The sequence below is a fragment of the Lytechinus variegatus genome, chromosome 3, assembly GCF_018143015.1.
Source record: "Lytechinus variegatus isolate NC3 chromosome 3, Lvar_3.0, whole genome shotgun sequence".
NCBI classification, from domain to species: Eukaryota; Metazoa; Echinodermata; class Echinoidea; order Temnopleuroida; family Toxopneustidae; genus Lytechinus; species Lytechinus variegatus.
Window position 1 is genome coordinate 3,340,943 of NC_054742.1, and position 27,499 is coordinate 3,368,441.

The 27,499-nt window shown below is 35.4% G+C and overlaps 2 protein-coding genes across 3 annotated transcripts in view; both read right to left on the reverse strand.

The window, feature by feature from the left end:
- Positions 1-7,456: 7,456 nt before the first annotated feature.
- LOC121410002 (dual specificity tyrosine-phosphorylation-regulated kinase 2-like) lies at positions 7,457-9,779 on the reverse strand. The gene has a single exon (XM_041601808.1). The coding sequence runs from the start codon at positions 9,573-9,575 to the stop codon at positions 7,890-7,892; it is 1,686 nt and encodes a 561-aa protein (XP_041457742.1). The 5' UTR covers positions 9,576-9,779; the 3' UTR covers positions 7,457-7,889.
- Positions 9,780-16,654: 6,875 nt separating this feature from the next.
- LOC121410003 (glutamine--tRNA ligase-like) overlaps positions 16,655-27,499 on the reverse strand; it is a 34,006-nt gene continuing 23,161 nt past the window's right edge. For both annotated transcript variants that reach the window (XM_041601810.1, XM_041601809.1), the window contains 6 exons: positions 27,227-27,370; positions 25,317-25,421; positions 24,759-24,979; positions 24,030-24,096; positions 21,557-21,682; positions 16,655-21,024 (listed from right to left, as the gene is read on the reverse strand). In XM_041601810.1, coding sequence (XP_041457744.1) covers positions 20,974-21,024; positions 21,557-21,682; positions 24,030-24,096; positions 24,759-24,979; positions 25,317-25,421; positions 27,227-27,370 — 714 coding nt within the window. In that variant the 3' untranslated portion in view covers positions 16,655-20,973. The remainder of the gene's footprint in view (positions 21,025-21,556; positions 21,683-24,029; positions 24,097-24,758; positions 24,980-25,316; positions 25,422-27,226; positions 27,371-27,499) is intronic.

The window sequence follows — 27,499 nt, forward strand, 5'->3', positions numbered from 1 at the left end:
CACTGTTCTTTTTACCGTGGTGATGAGTGAGTTTCTCAGCGGTTTCTTTCGTTTCCATGCACCAACAACATCAACATTAACATGAAATCAAACACACTTCTGCACAAGCAAACACATAACAACCAGCAAATATGCATGGGTATCACAAAACATGGTATCTCACAGAATCTTCACTCCATAAATCACAAAAAACATTAAAAAATGAAGAAGCAGGGACTTGATTTGAGTGGATTTTCATCTCTATTGACACAGACAAAAGAATCATGTTCTGTATTGACCCTTCATGACTATTTCTGTTCGTTATGCAACTTTTGAATCCTGCTCTTTTAGTGATGGCATGATCATAGCAAGCATGGTATCATTTTAAAGAAAATTAAATGATTTTTTGAATAATAAAAAAATGCATTGTGTAAAACTCAAAACTTGGAGTTGGGAGAAATTAATGGCCAAGCTCATAGATTTCCATACTTTTTTTGAGGGATTTGAGACAAACTGTGCGTTTTAATGAGCCTTTTGGAAAATGATAAGGAAGGTCTACTTTATGAATTCTAGGCGTAGTTGATGAGTAATGACGGATAGGTCCAGAGAAATATAGAACTCATTGAACTATAAGCAAGTCTCACAACAGGAGTTAAAAAAAAAAACTACGTCACCCAAAAGTACAGCTCATACACCATTCATACACCCATGCACTATAAAACCCATCGACGCATACCGTCGCGACGCGTCTTACGGCCGGGTGGAGGCCGAGGTTGTTTATACGGCACCTAGCAACCCGTAGTGGGGTCAAAAGGGGATGCCGTTGTTCATGCTTCAAAGAACCCTTTTTTGGATTCCATCTGGATTATCGTCATGTTTTGACGGGGTTGGGTCAAGTCAATGTGCAATTATTTGCCCCATGCACCATATATGTATCCCGAACCAATTATTTAAGAAACGGCTGGGGTGTCTTCATAAGGATTTATGAAATATAGAAAATCACCTCTGAGCGGAGAGCAGAATGATGCGATAGCTTGTTGAGTGCATTGTTCAATCATTGAAAATCCTCACATGCATTGAAATTTGTGTATTGATACTTTGGGCAAATACAGACCACCACGAAGAATCCCCTTTGTCATACCCATAACTCAATTTCAATTGTTACTTAGCTCCAAATAAAGGATTTATTGACCCTTAACGGTTACCTGGTGCCTCCCCCAATCAATTATTTAAAGAAAGAGGGGGAGGAGTCGTCGTTGAATAGATTTAATCTACACAGGTAATCAAAAATCGAATCAACCCTACATGTACTTAAATCATATGATAGTGAATTATAATCATAGGCATATTATAGTGTACCACTGCTGGAAAGAATTGACATATTGGACCATGTGAAAATATTATCCACACTGTTAAAACGCTCGAATTCAAGTGTGAAGATTTTTTTTCAGACTGGACAACTCGACAGTTCACATCGTCTTCACTTTTATGATCGAATATGTATGATTCACACTGTTGAAATGAAATGTTTAAAATTACACATTGTGTTCCACACTGTTCTTTCCAGGGAGTGGTTAGGCGAAAAATTCCTCCCGATCTCACATTACAGGAATTGGAAGAGAACGAAGACCCCCCCCCCCCCCCATTAACAAACAAGTTTCTTCTTTGTCCAAGTCATAATTGCTCATAACTCAAATCTGGATTTTAATTTCCGAAATATCCACAATTCGCTTGCCGATGTGAATGATTTTGCTCATTATGAAAATCTTTGTCTTCCAACCCCATCCCCTTTTCATTCATAACGCCATGGCACCGCTCTTGATCTACATACTAATTGCTGGTTGTTGTTTTGTTTTTTCTCCTTCAATTATTTATTAATGACCATGGTGATTATCCCTTTACAGAATCGAACAAAAGAACTCTCAGAAACATTTGAGAGCATATATTCCCTGTTTATAGAGCATATGTGCGATCATCTAAACGACTTGCCGGATAACGGAAAGTTACTATGACAACTCAGATAATGAATCTGAAAATAGAAAAGAGATTGCGGCTATGATTCGAAGTCCTTTCATGAGAAAAGACAGTAAGCAAGTGGAAGGAAAAATACAATGTACCAATCTCCTCATTTCTGTGCATGAATTAACACAACATTCTCTCTCTCCCTCTCCCACCCTCTACCTCTCCACCTACATGTATGAATGATTCTGTCTCTCTGTGAATCACGCTTTACTATAAACATAGCAGCATTATCAATAGCAAACATTCAGCTCCAGTGATTGTGAATGGTGCTTCGACAAGCTCTGTCCTGTGAAACAATTACAGCTGAAAAGATCTTACCTATATACACGCAGTTGCCATAGGCTTAAATCCATTATACAAGTAAAAAAAAAACCTCAATATACAACTGGCTCTTGAAAATAATTTAGCATCATGTCTCGACTTCCACTCAAAGCTACTGAATGTTGAAGAAAAGAATTAACTGCTGACATTCAAAAGAAACCATGTATGGTTTATACATTAGATTTTCACCGCTGTATTACAGATGTATGTAACTTTGTGATCAGTTTTTCCGATCCAAAAGCAGCCCTTTTTCGGTCATCCAAATTTCCAATCCCTGCACATATAAGGGTAACAGCTAAATGTCTCTGCTTTATAAAGGATATACAGAACAAAGAAAATATGACTTCAAAAAGGATTTTCTTTCTTTTTTTTTCTTTAATTCCAAGTTCTTCAGAAGAGCTTGAGTCAGAAAACATTGTAGGATACGCATTTATCAATGGATTTCCCACATTCTTTCTACACAAGTACAAAAGAAAAAATATTATAGTAATCACATCAATGCATCTTACAAAGTAGTGAGTAAAATATGAAATTCACTGAAAATTGTGGCATTTGCATGAATACACAATATTTAAATAATCTTGATATCTATCTTTATACATACATGTAAAATTCTTGTACTGTACAAAGGCCACATAATACGCAATAATGTTCTGTACAATTTATATATATATGGGCCATATGGTAATAAATCTGACTTAAAAGATACTAATAAAGAGACTGGACTATTAAGTTTAGTACAAGCCCTAAGTTACACTGTACATGTAAAACCAGTCCAATCAAGATAACGGTGAACATCATCAGATATCCCTTTTCATTCATTTCATTGGCAACTGTTTTCAAATTAGTACAAAATGTGCTTTGGTACATAATTCATGAAGGCAGCGCATATAATTCTAAGCAACAAGAAAATGTACTAGCACTTAATGGGTTGGTTACTACTACATGTACATATAGCATACAGTTTATAGAGATACATGTAGTATAGGGTAAGAGGCTATATTAAATACTAATGTCATGCATTGCACAGCTAAACACTTCATCCCAACCCTATTTTAATCAAATTGAAGTTGATTCATTGGTAATAAAAGTTACATTCTGAAGAATTCTCTTAAAATTGGAGGACATGTATGCACTTCTGTTTGTCATTTTTTTCTTCTTGCAACACAAACAAGGGCTTTTGAGAAAAATCTAAAGATACTGGGGCAGAGTTGTAGAATGCATTCCTATGACATATGCAAAGACAAAATACACCATGTATATTTCTACACAATATGAAAAGACACAGTAGGTTGGGAAAATAAGTTACATCAAACCATTGAAACCACCTACATTTCAGCTTTCCAAGTTAACAAGTTAAATCAAAGTGACTAATTCAGCCTTCAGATAATTACACACCATTGACACTACCTACACACATATGCAATGAAGTACATGTACAGGTCAGTAAATTCAAATGATAATTTAGAGAAGTTTTTAAAGTTGGTTTTAGTAGAGGGGTAACACTGACACAAGCCTCAACATCAAAATTAAAATGTAATTTACCCATCAAACATCATTCGATTACACCAGCCAAAGGGAATAGGGAAAATTCATTATTTCAAGTCCAATATCAGTGTTAGTTCTCGAGTCTCAAGACCATGAGCCTAATTTCATTTAAATTCAAAATGACGGCAACTGCACAGAATTATTTCATAGAATACAAATTTCTCTAATAATTTTGAATTTTCAAAATATGATTTAAGAGTTTTACAAAGTTTTATATATCCTTTATGAAGAATATAAACCATTTCTCGGAAATTCTTTGTCAGATTTTGAGCTTGAACTGGTACAATCACAGCTAGATATGACACCACTGGCATTAGAGCATAGATGAGAGGTCTGAATCCCGCATCACCATGAAGACAGCATTCAAATTCAAAACTTACAGTGTACGCATCTATACATGCACACCTCTTTTACATACTTGTATCATAATCACATCTAACTTGTTTCCTGAATACAGCAATTTACTTTTAAATCAACCTAAAATATGCAAAAGTAATGGCTTGTTCTATATTTTCAACTCTTTTAGGAGAAAAATAAAATAATGGCATGAAAACTGCTAAAATTGTAAATGTCTATATACATAAAAAAAAATTACCACACAATTTAAAGGGTTTTTAAAAAGCAGATGAATAAAAGCTGTCCTGCAGCTTTGCATGTGATGTCATAAATATAAGAATTCTGAATTGTTCATAGATATCTGGGTTTCAATAAATTACAAGTACCATTGCAGGTAATGTAATAAAAATACTAACCAGTCAAGTGATGTTTGATAAAATAACAAAGGCCAGCAAGATTAGGAAATTCATTCTAGCACAAAGGGGGGGGGGGGGTAACATGGGCATGTTCATGAAAAGGGCATGTACATGAAAAGGACAATGTACAGGAAAAGATCACTTTTTAAATAAAAGTAACTTGTTCTCATACTTGAAATTTACAAACCTTTACAAGAAAGACTTGCACAATAAGGGTACAGTTTTCAACATTATGATAAGTGTTGAATGATAATTGCCTACAACTTGATATAAAACAATTGATATTTTTTTTACCTTTTTTGCAAAACATTTATTGATATACCTTTCCCTAAAGTTTGCAAAGCTAAAAAGAAGCAGTGTTCAAGTTTTCAAATATGTAAGTATTCCAAAATGAGTACATCAAGGTGACAACATTCATAACAGATTCACTCATTAACATTATAACCTGAACAAATTAACATCAAATAAATCAATTGCAGCGAACAGATGTCAATATAATTCATATCAAACCCATGATGAAGTGCAAAAAGTAAATAGATACACAACATGCTTCTGAATTCTGTTCTTATTCCTATGTATATGACTGTGTGAACTACACCTGTGTGTTTTCTTGTACAGAGATCAATAACAGATGATACCAATTAGAATGCAACACCTGGTTGAATTGAAAGAAAGTTAACTATCAGTTGGTGTTCAGCGCTTATCATGAAGACCTAGAAGAAGACAGGTGGATAGAGTGTAGAATATCCCAAAGGTCAATGCATTCCTGTCTGGCACTGTCATCAGTATCACTATCACCTACTCTACACATATCAACCTGATCAATGTTGATTACTCAGAACTCTGTGTGTACAAGGACCAACAATGTAGGCCACATACGGGCTCACAGTGACACGCTACTGAGCAGCTTTACAATGGACTACACACTATAATAGGAAATGGAAAATGAAATCCCAAGTAGATGATGTAATCTGCAGTCATAGTTATACAAAGTAATGGCTGCATTGTTGCCAGTTTACTCACAGTACTAAGACAGCTTAATTTCAATGAGGGAACAATGTGTATATTTACATGCACGTGTACTGTAGTACTAACATGAGTTAAGTCTGAAATTGGAACTCATTAATTATACACTGGTCAATTAACATTTTGAACACATAAAAGGTAGCAATTTCTAAAGAAGGTGAACAACTAATTCACTCAAAACAAACCACATTGGACTGAATAAGAAGTACCTGTTAACAATGAACATTCAGATTAGTGACTAATTCAGATACAAGTCAACTTACAAAAGGACAATCACTAAATGCATGTGGATTGTGGTTTTCAGTGTTTAACAATAATTCAACTTCTTATATCGAAACGTTCCATTCGGTCTGAAATGATTTTACTTGGAAAAGTTGAACCTTTGATACGAGTATATGAATGCATAATAAAAGAATTTGTGAATGACATATCAAAACAAATTGTCTCTTTATTCTTAAAAGAATGGCACACTACCTAGTGTACATGTAATGCTATCATACAAGTATCTGTACTTAAACATGTACTTGTACATGCATTACATTGTGCATGATCTTCTGGCTTGCAATATGAAAGAAAGCCAAGATCAGATGTAGTTTGGCACACTCTCAAAACACCTTCTAAGCCTCACAAACTATACATGCCTGTACACCACACAGAACACATGCTATTTCCTTCATAATGAATATGGTACCTGGCACTGCATACAGGCATTCATTAACAGCGCACTGATTCTCTTCTTGACAGATGAGAAAATGTGTTGTTCTAGAAGTATTGGGGCACACTCACAAGTGTTTGTAGTCTATAGTGTAATACAGCAAATTTGAGGAAGTGTTTTTTTTTCAAATCAATAGACTACAGAACATGCTTGTCATACATCACAATCAATTGGTAAGGTGAATCAGATAAATGAAGAAAAATAACGATGAACCAGCAATTCAGCAACTCTATATGAAAGGGAAACAAATCCATTCGTACATTAGTACGAATGGATATTCTCCAAACATTCCTTTTGTCCACTCACAGGTAATGATGAAGAGATATACATGTAGATATTTGCTGAGCCTGGAACCTGTAGTTTGCCATCAAATGGTAACTACATGTACCATGGTTCCAATGCTAAGCAACCAATCAAGAGTAAAGGATTCTGGGAAATTACCAAAGGATGGCAGCGTTATCATATGTGCAACATGGCCCCAGATATTCAATGCAATAATGAACTTGATACAGACAAATCTTGGCAACAAGCACTGTTGATAACATGTCTTTTTTTTACGTCTTTACTGGCATCAGAAATAAGCAGATCACTTCTATACAACTATGATCAACATTTGACACATCCATCAAAACTGATCAAAGAAAAATAGAGCAAACCATGCATTTTTTTTTCAGTGCATATAAACATTCACAAAAATGTAGGAAAGCGCATGTTGAAAATGGAATTAAATTTCTAGAGCAAAGCTTTTCCAAATTTCCACTGCAAAGCAACCAAAAGACCCAATACATAAGAGCTCATTCAAGATAGAGACAAATGTATTCAATTTAATATTTATATCACTGCTCTGACAGTGACTTACATTTGCAACATCTAAATACAGTTCAACTAACAACATGGACGGATACTCTTTGAATGCTTAAATCCATTGTGAAGTTTCTGCAGCTATGCAGCTTCATGTTTATTTTATTTTGCACATAAAGCAAAATCAACAAGGAATACATGGAATGTATGTGTATACCCACTTTAACATACAAACATACTGTATTGTAACTATACCTGCAAAACAACTGATTTTTCCTTTTCTTTTTTTTTCTCTCTTTGTATGAGGTAATAGAGTTTGATTTAAATGCTTCAGTCAAATGTTCATTAAATATCTCCACCCTCCACACCAATAGTAAGTAAACAAATACACTGGTTTTGGCACCAATTCAATTAGCAACAATAAATCATTTGAACCTACATGTAACCTATGCTGGAAATGTAGCTCAGCTGCACCTGCAGTCACCAAAGCTCAAGATACATGTACATGTAAGGCATCAAATTCAACAAAATATCTGCAAGGATCAGATGCATATAACTTTTATCTAGACACTGTAAACCACTTGTGGCACTGAGGTGACACACACAGCAAATTATGGCTAGATTGTTACTTGCTTTATCCTTCCAAAGCAAGGAATCCCATTTCTTCATTTCAGAAAGAGGACCAATCCAACCTCTTTTCAGCATCAGGCAGGATATGTGTGACACTATGTTACTATTTTTGGTAGAACAGTCCGTTGCGATACATCTTGCCTGTCTTTACCAGCTGCACCAGTTGGAGGAAGCTTAGACACTGCAGAAGAGCCATGACGTTTATTTTTGGCCGAGGTGGTGTTTGTATGACTATCTGCAGGTGGCTTTGGTAGACGGCGACGAAGCCAAGAGTGACGGAGGGCTTGACTTGGAGTCATACGACTTGATGGATCCCACTCGAGACATCGTTTCAGGAAATCAAGAAAGAGCGGATCATCACATCCTTTCAGTGCCTTCACAAGATCCTTGCTTCCTGGTGGACCACGCACCTTCCCTCTACGAGATCGGCCACCGTTAAGCACTGTAGTTCCATCAGGAAGTGTAGTAACAGTACAATAACGTGGCTGACCTTTGGAGTTGATGAAGTTCTTGGATCTCTTTGATGTGTCAATGAGATTCTGTGAGGGCATGCCCATGAGTTCAATCATGCAGGCCAACTGATCACCCTCATCTTCACCAGGCAGCAGCGGGTAACCTGTAAGAAGCTCGGCCAAGATGCAGCCTAAGCTCCACATGTCAATGGGCATGCCATATTTTCCTCCTAAGATAACCTCTGGCGCTCTATAGAAGCGGCTCTGGATGTATGTGTAGATTCGTTGATGCTCATAGCAGCTGGAACCAAAATCAATCACTTTGATTCCACTCCTTCCCTGTTGTTTTAGCAGTATGTTCTCTGGTTTAAGATCACAATGAATAATCTTATTTCGGTGAAGTCCTTCAAGGCACTGAAGAAGAGAGTGAGCAAACTTCCGGACAAGTTGTAGACTGAAACCCTGGAACTTGTTTTTCTTGATGAGTTCATACAAGTTCATGCTTAGAAGTTCAAATGTGATGCATATGTGATTGCGGAATGAGAAGCTCTCAAACATGTGAATGAGATTCATATTATTGTCTTTGTCTTGTTTACGTAAGTGTTCCAAGATTCTAATTTCTTCCTGGGCTTGACGATGGAAACGTTTTTCATTGCGCACCATTTTCACAGCAACATGCTGATTTGTCTTATGATCATAAACTTTCACAACTTGTCCAAAGCTACCTTTTCCAAGTATTTTCAACACTTCATAACGATACGCGACATGATCATGTTGCACATGGATGTATGAACCTTGATCATCATCATATCCACAATTGTTCGCTCCACCAATTACTCCTTGCCGTTTCTTTGCATTCGGTCCAACAAAATAAATATGTGGGTAGTTAAATATTTCATGATGTTCATATGAAGTGAGTTTGTGCATGTACAATTTCATGCTTTCTTCTGGTGTCATTGGTAGCGCTCTTCCTTTAGCAGATCCATTTTTCGATCCATCACTTGCAGGACGTTTGACATCAGGCAGAGCATTTGCATCATGTGATAAATGACCATTCGCTATCACTTTATTTTGCACTTGCCTTTTATAGTTATGATTATCGTCTGTTTCAAAGAGCTGGGTAACCTGCAAACCGGCTGGGACATTTTCGTTGGTTTTCTTGACAGCCCCGAGTGTGTGGCTCTTGATCGGGGGGAGCTCGACGTGCGAGCCATGTCCGTGGTGCGGGTAGAGAGCCGTGGTAGCTGTGTCTCCCTGCGTCAAGGACCGCGTCCTCGACGCCTGTAAATTAGACTTTCTTGAAATTGTATCAACCATCGAGTCAACCATATCGTTCCTCTTTAGAGAAAGTAGAATTCAGCGTTACATTCCGAGCTTAAAATCCATTTTTACCACGTTTTCTGGAGCAATAATTTTCCTTCGGTGCTGTATTCAATATGGCTGCACAATGACCGGGGAAAGCGACACCATGGAATGTGCCCTTTGTTGCTATAGAGATACACTGAGTGCTAGCTTGTTTACAACGTCACCATTAGCGTGACGTTTCTTGCCAACTATAGAACACATGATCACAAAGCGCCAATCAAAGAGTCTGTTCGAGCTTATTTGCATAATAAAGTGAAGAAGATTTTTGCTTCTCTTTTGTTGATGGAGACAAAATCGATGCTTCCACAATATGAAATCCTTTTGTATGTCTCTAGACTTTCTCGACTGTATAAGGTTTGGAACTAAAAATCGAGTTAACTTCAATAGAAAATTTCGATAAAAATTAAAACACAAAATTATATTGTCAGATTTCGGGGAGAACGGTTGGGTCAGGAAACATTACGCTTCATCAAGGTCCAAGGAGCTACACATATCCCAGTATAGTAGGCCAAGTGCCTAAAATTGTAGAGACATGAGCAAGCCCTATGGGCCTATTTTGGATAGGGCCTCTAAGTTATAATCCTGGTTTCCCTTTTGGTCCTAAAACAATTATTGCTATTTAAACTCATGTAAATTCATAAGGGGACGCACCATTAGATATCCAGGGGGCTGGAAGTTTTTTCCAAAAAAAATTTGACTCACTATCAGAGTAAAAAAACAAAAACAACTTGGTCCACTGACAAATCATCTGAAAGGGGGGGGGCTTGTCTCAATGGACTAAGGAAAAATAAGCCGGGAAAAAAAAGAAAGGAAAAAAATCGCATCACCCCAAACTTCCAGCCCCCCCCCCCCCGGTATTTTAATGGTGCATCCCTTATGTTTGGTTTTGAAAATAAATCCCTAGCTTCATTCACTCATGCCAATATTATTTGAAATGATTTTTTAAAGATATAGTATAGATTCTTTAATATCTTATATATTCGGATCGACGTAATTATTTCAACGCATATAAGGTAATAAATTCAATATGAGTAGGTCAACCATTAAGTAGACTATACTCCAGGCTGAAAATCATATTGTTTGAACAGATAGAGAAATCAAGCAAACAATCAAAATCAGACGAGAAATAAGTTAGAACAAATTGTAATATTTACGTGAAACAGTTCGATGCATGTCTTGATGAATATTTAATGAGCAAATTGGTGATGTTGTATTCCTACTTGGTGTTTTTTTATCATCCGAAATTATGTTTATTCAAATTTTGTCCTCCAATAATTAAAATTATTTGACAACTATTTTAATGTATTATATTGATTGCTGCAACTTTTTCATTACAAGGGAGACATAGATATGAAATAATTATGATCTCACGGTAAAGGGCAAGTGGGGACATGACATTATCAGCCCACCTAATAACTACTAGTAAATTCATGAAAACGTGTGTAGGCCTACCTGATTTCACAAAATAGTTATAATTTTTTTTAAATGTAAAACTTTGTCATACTTGACATCTGATTTTACTATAAAAAAATCAACATTTTCTGCTAGTGGTTATGACTTTTGTCTTTTGAGGGACGTGGGTTCGATAATAAGCCAAAGTGTATGTTTTCCTTCAGCAAGAAATTTACCCACATTGTGCTGCACTCAACTCAGGTGAAGCGAATGGTCACCTAGTATGAATTAACTCCCTTGAAAACACACACGTTATTTTTTTTCTCTCGCATAATTTTACTCTATATAGATAGGTTATTGAGATATACTCATTTACAGCCTCTGCATGCAGAGTCCTGCCCCTTTCAGGCATCAAAGATTCCAGAAGACAAGAACATGTTAATGTGAAGTGGAGTCTGTTTTCTAACCAGAGAAATGCTCGATATGAATGTATTTTTTCTCTCTCTTTAAACCTCTTTCGAGGGACTTTATTTACATCTCTATAATACAATTTACAAATCACAGAGTAATACAGTATAATCAAATTAATTAATCAATAAATGAGTTCTAGCAATTTGTCAATTTCTTTTGTAATCTTATTTTTGGTAACATATTTTGAACTTAGAGTTTCATTTTCAAACTCATCCATAATCTATTAACATTAACAAAGTAATAACCTTTTTTCATACTCGTTTCAATATAATTTCTGTAAATGGTGTATTGAGTAAAATTCAAAATGATATTGATTAACCAGTATTTCGGTTCCTGTATATTCCAAACTAAAATCACTATATTTTCATTAACACAGACCTATACTTTAGAAACAGAAAGAATCGTATCTTCTATTTTCCATAGAGGTTTTATATTCTCACATTTTATCAACATTATGCATATTGATCCCTTAAGTAAACAGAGATTACATTTATCATCATTTTTTAACTCCATTTAAATAAATTTGATTCGCACGAAGTATTATATGCAGAAGCTTAAAATTAAATTCTCTAACCTTGTTATCTTTTATTTGTCTAAGTTTAAAATACAGGACTTTGTCACAATTAAGTTTGCCATCAAAACATAAAGAAAGATGCTTCTGTTTTGTTATGTTCTAAATAATAATGATAATAATGTCTCGGTTTCAAGATATTTACATCAATTATATCACCATTTGATATTTCAATAAGGTTAGGTATAATCGTTACTTCATTTTGTTGTGCATTTGATCTATTTTCCAGCCAGGTGTTGGGAAATGCTTTCTTCAACTTAATTTGTATAATAGTTTTCTGTTTTCAAAATCATCAAATACCGTATTGAGGTTTTTTCCATTTCCCTTCTTTTATAACATGATTTACCATCATCATGATTACACCAGGGGAGCGTTTCATCAATATTTTCATCCGACAAGTTGTCAGATCTGACATCTTTCCATGATTTTGATTGGCTGAGAGGCACTGTTCCTATGGTAACTGTCGGATAAATTGGGACTTGTCGGATAAAACTTCCGACAAGTCCTTTCATGAAACGCCCCCCCCCCCCCGGATTTCCTCCATTTATTAAAATTTAGCGTTTCATTTTGTATTTTTATATTGGCCTATTACTGTTTTTCCATAAAACTTGTTTTGGAATATCAGTTATTCATATGAATATATAGTTGAGGGTGGTTGTGGGGGGGTAGGATTGCGGCTAGCTTCACATGGCCACGCCCACCCCCAACAAAAATTGATTTTGATAAAGTTGATTCGATTAATATTGTGACATTTTAAAATTTTAACATAAGAGCTAGTGAAGTGCACATCTTGGTCGTAATTGGCCTAAAAACATCGCATGCATTCGTAATTCCGAAGGTTCGGATATTTAGAAGGTTCGTTATTCCGAAGGTTCGTAAGTCCGAAAACGAAAACAAAGTGAGGTTCGTAATTCCGACGCTTCGTTAATCCGAAAACGAAATGAGGTTTGTAATTCCGAAGGTTCGTCAGTCCGAATACGTAATGATTAACGAACCTTATTTCGTTTTCGAATAACGAACCTTATTTCGTTTTCGGACTAAAGAACCTTCGGAATAACGCCAAAAAAATGTTCGGATCAACGAACCCTTTTACGTTTTCGGATTAACGAACATCGAGGTATAGGCAATTTACGTGTTTCGGAATTACGAACCTTCGGAATTACGAAGTGTAACCGCACTTTCACCGCATCACATTTCACCAAACGGTTACTCGTACTTTTTTCTTTGAAAGGGGTAGTCCAAGTACACCCAAACAGTGACTTGTTAGTCAAGTGCGAGCTTAAATTTCGGATAAACTGTCATAGGGACAGTTATAGAATTCATATATAAGTAAATACTAATGAAAATGCAGCACGCAGCGCCAGCTGATAAGTTTTTACGATCATCAGACCTGATTAAAGAATATTATGAAAACTTCATGGAATAGAATAATTACTTCAAACGAACCTTATTGCATTTTCGGATTAACGAACCTTACTTCGTTTTCGAAATAACGAACTTTCGGATAAATTCTTTTCGTTTTCGGACTAACGAGCCTTCGGATTAGCGATCCTCATTTCGTTTTCAGACTAATGAACCTTCGGAATTACGAACCTCATTTCGTTTTTGGAATTAACAAACCTTTGGAATTCAAAACTTATTTCGTTTTCGGACTTACGAACCTTCGGAATTACGAATATCCTTTTATTTTCGGACAAATGTGCCGTGTAACGTTAGTTACCGTGAAAATACCCTTATGATGATAAGATAATCAAAGACTGCACAATAGAGTTCTCAAACAAGGCTTACCTTAGAGTCTAAGGCAAAAAAAAAATCATTTGAACCTTAAAAAGTCTAGTTACCCTATTTAACCTTATTTCGTTTTCGGACTAACGAACCTTTAAGTTCGGAATTACGAATGTATGCGGTCTGAACATGTGGAATATTTTTTTGTCCTTATTATCAAATGTTTAGAGGACAAGTCCATCCCCAACAAAAGATGATTTGAATAAAAGGAGAAAATCAAACAAGCAAAACAATGAAAATTTCATCAAAATCGGTTGTAAAATAAGAACGTTATGACATTTTTAAGTTTTGCTTATTTTTATAAAACAGTTATATGCACATCTCAGTAGCATGCAAATTAGACGGTCGATGATGTCCATCACTCACTATTTCTTTTTTTTCGAATAATACATTACTTCATTGTTTTAAATGCAAATATGACAATTAGGACCAACTCCTAAATAAATAAAGGAATAAATTGTTTCACATGACAATGAGGAGGAAATAAGAATATTCATATTCAGATATTTAAATACAAAAGAAATAGTGAGTGGATGACATCATCGGTCTCCTCATTTGCACAACGACCAGGATGTGCATATAACTGTTTTGTGAAATTATGCAAAACTTAAAAATGTCACAACTTTCTTATTTTACATCCGATTTTGATCATCAGTATCCTCTCTCATTTCTTGATTATGCCAGTTTTGGAAAACTTAGGAATTCAGGTTTCGAGAAACAAGCTTGAGTTGAGCGACAGGCAATAAACAGTTGTACAGTTCGCAATGTTTTCTTGTAATTATGTTTACTATCACTTTTCCGTTCTTCTCTGTTCTCTCTCGTCTCATTTATTCATTCCTTTTTTTTCTTAACTGTCATCATTTAGCTCTCCTCTCGTCTCTCCCTATTAATTTCTCCTTTTTCTTCAATATCTATACCCTTCATCTCTGCTCTATTTTCTCCCTTCATCCGCCCATACTCTCTATCTCTATCGTAATTATATTGGCCTACAACAAGACGATTACATATTTCAGATTTCGAATTCAAAATGGTGCATGTAAGTGGTAACAAAATATAGCGTTACATTGAACTTTATTCAATCATAATAAAGTAGGATCACTTTCATAGGTAAAATTTCTTTTCAATATCGCTACATGTTAACAATTTTATTCTTTAAAAAAGTTTTAAGAATATGTCAAATATCTTTGACATAAAGTAGATCTACGTCATTTACAATAAATTTCATTTAATCCTGACATTTCAAATCAAGTTTTTTGATTAATAAAAGGGATATTTGCTATACCGGTATAATAAAGAATGTGAATACATTTGTACCATTTTCATAAACCCTCAAATGATGCCAAAATCAAACAAGAACAATAAATATGTCTTTAATATCACAAAGATTTCAGCCTTTAACAGTCCCATTCGATTTATTAAAGGACAAGTCCACCCCACCACAAAGTTTATTTGAATAAAAGGAGAAAAAATCCAACAAGCAAAACACTGAAATTTCATCAAAATCGGATGTAAAATAAGATAGTTATGACATTTTAAAGTTTTGCTTAATTTCACAAAAACATCCTGGTCAGTATGCAAATTGGCAGACTGATGACGTCACCCACTCCCTATTTCTTTTGCGTTTCATTATATAAAATATGAAAATTCTAATTTTCTTTCAAAATATACTACCTGGGTTATATTTAGATTACTGCCCCAGGGGAATGTGAAAACCACAAATCCTAATTAAGCACATGGTCCATGGGAAAGTTGTCCTGGCCCCTTGTCATAATTTACTTACCCAGTTGCCAAATCAGGGGCTGCGGAAGCGGGGGGCTTCAGCCTCCCCCCCCCCACTTTTTTTCAAAAACCTTTTACAAAACGTAACAAGTGGAATGCCTCTGGCCGTCTCACCTGCATCACGCGGTTCAATATAGCAGCAGTGCTGACTTTATATACTACTCTAACTCGCACAAAATGTTCAGTGATACATGGTTACTCTTATGTCCACTTTTTATGAAATAGACCAATAAACTTACAGAGATATGATGGTTATTCAACAAAAACCCCAACATGGCCAAAGTTCATTGACCTTTCATGACCTTTGACCCTGATCATGTGTACTGAAACTCGACAGGATGTTCAGTGATACTTGATTACTCTTATGTACAAGTTTCATGAATCAGATCCATAAACTTTCAAAGTTATGATGGTAATTCAACAGATACACCCAATTCGGCCAAGGTTCATTGACCTTTGACCTTGGTCATGTGACCTGAAACGCACACAGGATGTTCAGTGATACTTGATTACTCTAATGTCCAAGTTTAATGAACTAGACCAATAAACTTTCAAAGTTATGATGGTAATTCAACAGATACCCCCGATTCGGCCAAAGTTCATTGACCCTAAATGACCTTTGACCTTAATCATGAGACCTGAAACTTGCACAAAATGTTCAGTGATGCTTGCTTACTATTATGTCCAAGTTTCATGAATCAGATCCATAAACTTTCAAAGTTATGATGGGAATTCAACAGATATCCCCAATTCGGCCAAAGTTCATTGACCCTAAATGACCTTGGTCATGTGACATGAAACTCTAATAGGATGTTCAGTAATACTTGATTAACCTTATGGCCAAGTTTTATTAACTAGGTCCATATACTTTCTAAGTTATGACGTCATTTCAAAAACTTAACCTCAGGTTAAGATTTGATGTTGACGCCGCCGCCGCCGTCGGAAAAGCGGCGCCTATAGTCTCACTCTGCTTCGCAGGTGAGACAAAAATGACCATTTGATTGTGATTTTTTGCATGGTCAGCCCCCACTTTTTGGCTCAGCCCACCCAATTTGAAAACCGTTCCTCAGCCCCTGCAATTTGACATCTACAAAGTCTTAGTGATCCCAATATCTAAGCAGCCATAACTTTATTGCTTGTCTGATTTCTTTCAAACTTTCACCATTCTGTTTTACTATTTTTTCTCCTTTCCAACACAACACATTTTATGACCAAGGCTGGATTCCACTTTAAAGTCAGGGTTACACCTGAATTGAATTCTCCTGATTAAAATTTGAATAATTCTGCCTGAATATGACCTGAAATGGATGGATTCAGAACCTATTCATCTTTGATTTAGGGAACTTCCAGAATAGGGCCAAAATCAGATCACAATCGCTTACAATTGACCCAAAACAATTTTTAGCATCCCAAATAAAGCCGATTACCAACCCAAATAGTGTCCAAAATGGGGCCGAATTTGGCCTAAATACTCCGATTACAGCCTGATTGACCCGAATGACGACCTGAATTGAGTGACGATCTGGATGGATTCAGGGAGGTATTTGAGGCAGTCCAAGCAGATTCAGCTCTATTTGTGATTTGCGTCTCTTGGGTAAGAAGATTCAGGCCTTTACTCCCATGATACAAATGGTTCTATGAAAATTGACCCTCTGCTAATTCCACTCTTTAATGGAATGACCAACTTCAACCTTTGACTTAACACTATATCTTATCCTAATCCTAACCTCAAACCTAACATAAAACCCACTGCAACCCTAACCATAACCCTATACAAAATAAAGCCTGGCGCAATTGTTGCTGGTGCAAATGCCGTGTCACCGATACAAACAAGTATTTTATTGAGAAAGGAAGAACTCCCAAATCCACCAGAATACTGTGCATTCAGGATTTGCAGCTGATTTGGTTCCAAGTAACAGAGGCATAAGACCAGCACACGCTACATGACCCGTTAATAGTGCTATTTTGCAGAAAAAATGTAATAGCACTGAGTCTTAACATTCTAACCTATAGATCTTCATGATAAAAGTTCTGAATTATTATATGAATACAAGAAAGAAATTTTGAAGCCTCCTTGTTTGAATTAATTAGCAAGTTTATTTCAAAAATGTACAGACGTACTTGAAATATTGCAATAGGCTGCCACTTGAAGCCATTTTGGTTACCTAACATTATTCTTAACTCCAAATAAGATAATATTACTATTTATTTGCTATAGAATCAGATTGGAGTAGGATCATAAAGGGTATGATGAGCTTTAGATATTGTTCTACTGTCCAAAATTGAATTCAATCACATACTTTTTAGCCTTCCAAAATAGCCTCAAAATGAAAAGTTAGACTTTAAATGGGTTTGCTTCCCTCTATGAGCGAACTCTTTAAAATGAAAAATATTACTAAAGCAAAGAAAGAATCATTTGGGGGCAATAACCAACCAAAAGTAAACAAAACATACATTAAGAAATCTTATCTTTGCTTTTATTTTGCAAATTTTGAACAAAAAAATGGTGATGATATGTATCTTGCACAAATATTACAAGGACATACAATGAAAAGGATGCAAAACATTATGTTTTTCAATCTAGTTCTTTCAATACGGCACAAAAAAATAGAAACTAAATTTTGTAAAAGCCCATTTAAAGTTTTCAAATGAAAAAGACACCAATTTTTTTGCTCTGCAGTGTTACATTTTGTACATAAAGGAATCACTTTCATGAATAACTAAAAATATCACAGAAGGCTAATAATACCCCTGTTCCATGCTGTTGCCTTGGCAATGCAGTTCCAAACACATTTAGAATTGGATCTGGCATGACTTTATCAAGAGACCAATGCTTGTGCTTCATGAGCGCTGGTCCAAAGAGTTTTCTTGAGTTTTGAGTCATAACATGCTAACCTCCAACATATGCCAAAAATGTGTCTTGAACATCTTTACATCAATGCAAAATTTCATTAGAATAAGTTTAAAACCGCAACATTTAAAATAGATTAACTACCTGACCGTATGCTAATTCCTATACCCTCTTCAAACTTTGTTATTGAAAGGGGTAAAAAAAAAACTTGAATAAATTGGAAAAAGATCTTAAATTTAATGGAAAGACCAATGAAAAGACTATTCAAGGCCCAAATCATTACCAAGATGTGGTCTACACAAGTTAATTTCTTTTTACCAAATACACCTCGTGCAAAAAAATAATAATATTGCATCACAATAAAAATAAAAATCTTCTACAACTGTTTTCTATTGATCATTTGTCAATATATTTGAATGAAGTGGTTGGGTGGATTTAACTAATTTCTGATTCAGTTGTTTTTGATCAATAAATGTCCATTCAGAGTGTACTACCCGGAACCTTTAGAAGTCAAGATTGATATGAAATATATGTTTCAAACATGGCAGAGGATCTAGTAGTGAGCCTTGACAGATTGGGCTAGGTCATCAATGGTATTATTTTCCTTGATCATTTTCAAACCCATATACCCCCTTTTTAAAAATATATTGTTTATCAATCATCATCTCCAACATTTCCACACCCCATGCAGAGCTGCCAACCTTTCAAAGTAAAAAGTAGTAATCCAGAAACTCAAAGTCATAATGTTGACATAAAAGTCATTATTTCATATGAGCCACGCGGTATTATAAATTTCTTTGGAGAGGTACATGTAATATGGTGAACAGATTCCTTTAAAAAATGAATCCTCTTTCTTTTATGGCTTAAATTCAAAATCATCTCGGGTACTCTCTCTTTTGTGTAAATCAATAAGATTGAGTCATTATTTCAGCATGTGATGACAACATTCAAAGAGATTCAAACAAAGATACAGGATCATGCAAATAACGTGCATCATTGGCCACCTACAGATGAGTTCACCACTGTCCAATATATTACTAGGCCTATACATTAAATGTTAACATACTTACTTGCCCTCAAAAAGAGTAATAATTAAGGTAAATATCATTAAGGCATAATTGGACATGAAAAGAGAAATAATTATGACTAATAGTTGACAGCTCTGCCCATGTGCATGAATAAGAATAACTTATATATTGCAGATAATAGCTAGCTTACTTTATCATCCCTTCCATATATGCCTCTCCACCCCCCCCCAAAAAAAAAGAACAAAACATGATGACAACATTTCCATTCAGAATATTAATATACTGGTACAGTATAAAACAAAAGATGAACATTCAGCCTGCCATATACCACTTTTCACTTCAACTTTTTTTTCTATGATATATTCTGAATCATTCCAAGGCTGATATGAAGGGTGCAAGGGATGACTATATACCATAGATTTATATCAGTGATGATATGCCTCAAGAAATAAAAATGTTAACATTTAAAGAAAAACAATATGAGAATTAAAGGGGAAATTTGCACAAGGTACCCATACCTACCTTAAACAATCCTTTTGCCAAATTGCTTCACAATACTGTTAACAATTTATGGAAATATTAATCCTTGACATCCAGAAAAATACAAATAGGCCTTTTTCTCTCTCTTAGACCATTAAAAAAGAACCTAGTTTTATTTTCTGATCTTTTCTTCATATCATTCATAGACATATCAAGTATGTTATCAAAATTGCCATAGACTTGAATAAAAAGTTTTATGACTTGTACAGTGTTTCTAACCTTCAACTTGACAACAAACTGCATTATTACACTAATGAAAAAATTGGAAGGTAGAACAGAATACACATAATCTACTCTATAAGTTACGATAATGAAGTATAAAGATAAGCAAATTAGTTAACCCCCAAAAATCAATAACTAAATGAAATCATTTAAAGAGTGTCGCTATGACAAGCACATAATACCCCTGCCTGTAACATGGAAAATGGAGTTATTGGTCAAGCAAGAAAGTGGCGATTTGACCTTTGACCTCGAAATCATTAGCCTTCCTGGAATCCATGCTAGTATCATACAAACCAAATTATAAGAGCCTTGGTTAAGTTAAACTAAAGTTCTTGCATTTGCAAGGACTTCAGAACGGTAAGATGAAAACATGTCACTGTGATCTTGACCTTTGACCTTTTGAGTTCAATATCAATAGGCTTCCTGGGATCCATGCTAGTTTCATACACACAAAATCATATGAGCCTTTGTTATGTTAAACTAAAGTTATTGCATTTACAAGGAAAAGTTAATGGACAGACAGACGGACACCGAGTGTGATACCATAATACGTCCTGTCTAGGAGGGGCGTATAAAAAGATAGATCTTCATAAGTAAAACTTAAAAAAAAAGAATACATGAAAATGGAAATTACAATTAAAAAATACTCTATAGAACTAGTTGTTGAATAGAGGAAGATGAAGAGTCTGAGAAAAGGAGTCTTGAGTGGAGAATGAATCAATGTCAGTTCTTCCCCGAGTCCTCTTTCAAGGCTACTGTTTTGTTGAAGACCAGCTGGAAGAGAGAGAGTAAAAAATCATAAAAAATATCATAAGCGAGAGGAAAACAATCAAATTATATTGTAACATTATCATAAATACATGTGATAGTGATACATGCACATCCATACACTCATACATGTGATGCATCCACTACAATATGTACGTTATCTCTTTACAGTAGAATCCAATTAGCCAGTTTAACTGTTTTCTAATGCAGAAGTCAAGATCTATAAATCTGTCCCAAGTGTTGTGAATAACCTAACAATATATAATAGAGGATCTTCACATGATCTGTTTTAATTATTTGTCATCCAACATGGTTGTTTGTGGGAAACTGTCTATATAGCATGAAATGTTGGATGACAAAATGAATAATAATACACCATAAACTTAATAGGAATTTTACTGTAAAGAAATAAAAGCTGGCATCATGAAGTGATATCTCTATTAGTGGATTAAAAAAAAAACCTGTATTCTATTCCTTTGGATAAACAATGAATAAACAATGAGATCAGATAAGTCAGTATAAAAGTACATGATAATACCTTATTATCTGTAGTATCTGTATCAATGGAGAAGAAGCCAATCCTTTCAAACTGGAATCTATCATAAATCTTTGCACCCTTCACTGATTGGTCAATTAGTGCTTCATTCATCACAGTCAAAGAATCCTGTAGAAATCAAGTTAGGTTAAACACTTTACTTACTCTGAAAACTTATAAAAACAAATACTCCATGAGAACCATAAATTATGTTAAAGTGATTGGTTAACATTGGTTTGACTTTTTAAAAATCTGAGCTAGAAGATCACACTTGTCACCTGTGTCTGTGTTATGTTACAAAAATGAAGCCCAGATAAAATTGTGTTTGAAAATCATTATTAAGTGCTTGAAAAATTGAAATATAAAGTGACCGGAAACACCATCTTAATTTCATCCCATACACTTATGTGTACTATTTAGGCATCTATAAAACGCCTATTTACATAATCGGGGTTTGCCTTGTAGTTTTAGCTTTTCATTCTCAATAATGGTTGTTTTCAGGGTTTATTAGTTCTAATACATGCACTTGTACACATGTTTCATCTTGCTTTGAGGATTTTTTTAATCGGCTGCTCACAAAGTTAAACAATACGTTTAAGTTCTTAACCCTATTTGGCAGGGGGGGGGGTTGGCTTATCTAGCCCCCACTCCCCTTGAAATTTGTTTGTGACCATTCAGCCACAATAATTTGTTTTTAATGTGCCACACAATGACAGCTTGTATTCAAGTCTTGCTCATGGTTTAAGACCAAACTTGAGATGCCGGGTACACGATTCCGAAATTACAAAAGTTTTAGTAAAAGCAAGTCAGACCTAAAATTGCTCAAAAGGTGATTTCATGTACTAATCCATTGAAATTCTGAATCTAGACAAAGCTTATAAATGTATCACTATTTCTTCTTTTACTGATTAAAATAAATTGATTTTTCAATTTTCATCACTCAAACATTGCTCCTGACAATTTCATTTGAAATGAGATTGTCACCAAGGCGAGCACATAATACACCCACCTGTAATGTGGAAAATGGAGTAATTGGTCAAGCAAGAAAATTGGAAGGTGGCGAATTCACCTCTGACCTGACCTAAGAATCAATAAAATTGCTGTGATCTATGCTAGCATCATACACACCAAATTATGAGTCTAGGTTAAGTTCAATGAAAGTTATCACGTTAACAATGACTTCAGAAAGGTAAGATGAAAACATGTCACTGTGACCTTGACCTTTGACCTTTTGACCTAAAAATCAATAGGCTTCCTGGGATCTATGCTAGCATCATACAAATCAAATTATATGAGCCTAGAATAAGTTAAACTGACAGACAGACACAAACAGACGGATGGAAGGACGGACACCGAGCATGATAAAAACAACTATTGGAATAGTTATTACAAAAAAACACAATTCTTGAAATAATATACAATGTTCATTGACCATAATGACCTTTGACCTTGGTCATATGACCTAAATCTCATGCAGAATGTTCAATGATACTTGATTACTCTTATGTCTTAAGTTTCTTGAACTAGATTTATAAACTTTCAAAGTTATGATGGCAATTCAGCAAATACCCCCAACATGGCCAAAGTTTGTTGATAATATCTCACCTTTGACCTTGCTCATGAGACCTGGAACTTGCACAGGATGTTCAATGATCCTTAATTGCTCTTATGTCCAGGTTTCATGAACTAGATCCATAAACTTTAAAAGTTATGACAACATTTCATAAACGTAACCTAGGTTAAGATTTCGATGGTGATTCCCCCAACATGGTCTAAGTTCATTGACCCTAAATGACCTTTGACCTTGGTCATCTGACCTTTAAACTCAGGCAGGGTGTTCAGTCATACTTGATTACCCTTATGTCCAAGTTTCATGAACTGGGTCCATATCTTTCCTAAGTTATGACATTTCAAAAATATTAACCTTATTTAAGATTTCAGTGTTGACGACGCCGCTGCCGCCTTTGGAAAAGTTGCGCCTACAGTCTCGCTCTGCTATGCAGGTGAGACAAAAAATTGATACCATCATTCTTTTCATGTATATTTATACCTCTAAAGGCCACCGCACACCTTACGACCTGACCGGTCGCCGACTGGCTTGCGACTGAGTGAGGGGAGATGAGTCGCAAGGCAGTCTTAAGCCCTGACACCGCACACCTTGCGATCCGATCTGCGACTCACGCATGCGTTTTTTGCTTTTTGGCATAGCATCTGAGAAATTGCGCTTACTACTGCGTATGCGCATTGTTTATCATAATACGCGTTATGCAACTCTGCTGTCTGATTGGCTGGGGGTTGGATTGAGCTTGCAATCCAATCATAAGGATTCGACATGTCAAATCCTTCCGATTTTCCTTGCGACTTGTCTCTGACCAGTCTGCGACGCTCAAGCTGACAAGAGCTGTGACGTCACATCTCCCCTCACCCAGTCGGCGACTGGTCGGGTCGAAAGGTGGCCTTAATAAAACCAATTTACCTTATTGCAATCTGTGATGAAACCTCCTGGTACCTCTTCAGGGTCTTCAGGATTCTTATGCTTGAATCTAGACGATGATGAAATATAAAAACAGGAAAAATATGCAGTCATTTCAAGTAGGTAATCAAATAAGATGAATTATTAAAATCATATATTGGAATATAGAACTTTGAAAGAGTCTGAGATTTATCGATCGAAAATCATTTGCAATAGCAATATCGTGACATAATAATACATAGATATAGAAGTCAAAACTATTATCCAACTCACAAACTTCACAGTAAACATGCCATTAGAGTATCAGAGCCAGGAAAGCAGACTTACTAAAGCTTTGAATTGTACACTCATCAGAGTAAGAAAAACAAACATCAAATCATATGTACAGTTGTACACTCTTTCATGCTGAGTATTGGATGTAGACAACAGCACTGTAATGTTCAGCAAGCCCAAAGAAACAAACTTTAGTTCATGTAATATTTTATCACCTTACATCAAAACTTAATATTTTAAACAAGGCAGAACTTGAACAATTTCAATATTTTCATACTCTGGTGGGGTTCACTAATTTCTGAGCACCGGTGTAGATATGTTTTCTGCAATATTTTCAAATTATGTACAACCAGACATCTCTCTTTTTAACCGAAGGATATAATAAAAAAATATTTATCCAACATTATAAATGATAGTCAAAAGCAAATGTTTAAAGATATGACTCTACAAACTACTTACAGTCTTTCATAGATTCTGACTTCACATGAGATGGGATTAGAGACCCAATGTATGAATGCCTTGGGTTTACTGGTTTCTTCAAGGGGTGTAATCCTAGCTTTGAGCTCAGTCACCTTTCCGCTGTTATCACAAACCACTGATTCTACATTTAGTACATTCCCAGTGTATTTCAGGCCAACAGGCTGTGCAGGAGTCAACCGTCTGTAACCCTTCTCTGCTTTCTGTTCATTTATAAGGGGAGAATACATAAAATATTACTTTATCCATATAATGGCAAGAGAGGAGAACTTTCCCCTCAAACATAATCAAATTCAAGATAACCATAAATGTTACCAATTTACAATTTTTTCTTCATGAAGAAGAATAACATATATATCTGCTTAGACTGTCACAAATGTGTGAGATTATTAATTCTTCCTTGTTGAAAGTCTAATCATTCTATATAGATCACATATGAGAATGGGATTGAATGAGTTTAAAGAGAGATTCTTACTAGTTGATCTTTCTTTATAGATCACAGATAAGAATAGGTTTGAATGAATTCCTAGAGATTCTTACCTGTTGAAAGTCTGATCTTTCAATGTAGATCACCGATGAGAATGGGATTGAATGAGTTCCTTGAGATTGATCATGTGGGATGTTTGGTACATCCAGCAATCGAGCCTTGAAATAAACAAAGAAAAGATGACATGAATTACTATTCTTCTCAATAACGAATACATGCACTCAAATTCAAAAAGGGTTTCAACATTAAGTGAAACACTAAAAGAAACAAGCAATATTGCTCAATATCATCACCAAATTCTATGTGTCAAATGGAAAATTTTGATCACATTTCCTTTGTATGGGCTGTATGAGCATGCATTGGGCACACATACAGTCATATTACATTGTAATTGCACTGACCATGCTGACCCTGGAATTTGTATTCATCTTTTCTGCATATAATTTTCACAAATGACAAGTCAATTATTGCTGCTGCAACTTGTTTTCTTGCACAAATAGAGTCACAATACTTTACATTAATCCTCATTCAAGTTCTCGGTGAGCAGACAATTGCAGGAAACCCGAAAGGGCAGTCTGCTTATGTGTTGTCATGAATACTAATAAAATAAATTCATTTGAGAAACTAAAATGGTAAGTCTAGTCAACAACTTTATATCTTAAATCAACAATCAATAATTGTTGTTTCATCATGACTTTATTCAAGTTCAAAGACACTCATACAAAATATATACATGAAGAGACCAGGTCCATCGTTTCGATTCCAAACGGTTGGCAGGTCAGATGTTACATAGATTACAAAACAGGTAATACGTATACAAATATAAAATTGTTGAGAGTAACGTAAATGTAGGAATTAGTTAAAGCTGTCGTAGATACCACGTTGAAAAAAAAAAAAAACTTAATCGATTTCCTAAAATTGAAAGTAAAATATGTAAAGTACATTGCCTTACGCAAAAAAAAAAACATAGTCAAGTAAATCATCTTGGGCCCTTAGGGATGGTTACGGGTCCAAGTGACGTACCTCCCCCCAAGTTCGTTCTTTTCTTGCGTAGAATATCGAAAAAGAGGAGAGTATGGCGAGTTTAGAAAGAGTATGGAAGAATTTGGTTGGTTGGAAATTTGAGGTTGTTGTTCTGAGGAGTTTTTTAAGACGGTGTTTATTATTCCGGTCAGTTCTTGTATAGCGCATATCACAATTATGAATAATGTCTCTATGCGCTTCCAAAGGACTTGGATATTATTACCCCAGCTGTAGCTTGGCTGCCGTAATTACTATGATTACAGCGCACACGCATTTCAAGGAATAAATTCCTGCCAGGTACCCATTCACCTCACCTGGGTTGAGTGCAGCACAATGTGGATAAATTTCTTGCTGAAGGAAATTACGCCATGGCTGGGATTCGAACCCACAACCCCGTTTCAAAGTCCGGAGACTAATCCACCGGGCCACAACGCTCCACAATACAATAACAATTAACACTGCTTAAGTCTAATCAGACAGCAATATCCTTACATAGATAAGATTAACTGATAATGTAAAAGACCAAGGCCCATATTCTGAAGTCGGGTTTAACTTAAACTCAGGTTTAAAGTTGTGGTTTAAGTATGGACGGCCAATTGTTACATAATTCACTAACAGTAGAGATATCATATTTCAGCTCATTTTGATCTTAAGTCATCAGTAATCATCTAGGAAGTATAAATAATGATTGTCTTCACCATCGATGAATCAGAAAAGAGCACAGTAAACATAAGAAACTTACAACTTAATAATAATTTTGACACTTTTGGCTTCCCATAATGTTAGCACAGAGTTAGACCATGGTCTAAGTTAAACCCGACTTCAGAATACGGGCCCAAGTATAGAAGCTTAAAACTAGAAGCAAATTTGAAGCATGGTTTTCAATAACTGTTAATCCAATTTGTAGATTCGAAAAATTACAATATATTTGTGTCCATACCTTTGCATCAGGGAAGTTTGATATGGTGACTTTGATAGGATCAAGAACAGCCATAACTCTCTTTGAAGTATTATTGAGAACCTCTCTCACACAGGCCTCCAGCATAGATGGATCAAATGCTACCTTAGACATGGTCACTCCAATCTAAACAAAAATTACATGACAGCAATTAAGAAAAAATTAATTGTGATTCTTTGATATTCTGAATTACAATTATGTTTTAATATGATGATAAATATCCACATGATAATCTGAAGACACACCTATTCAATG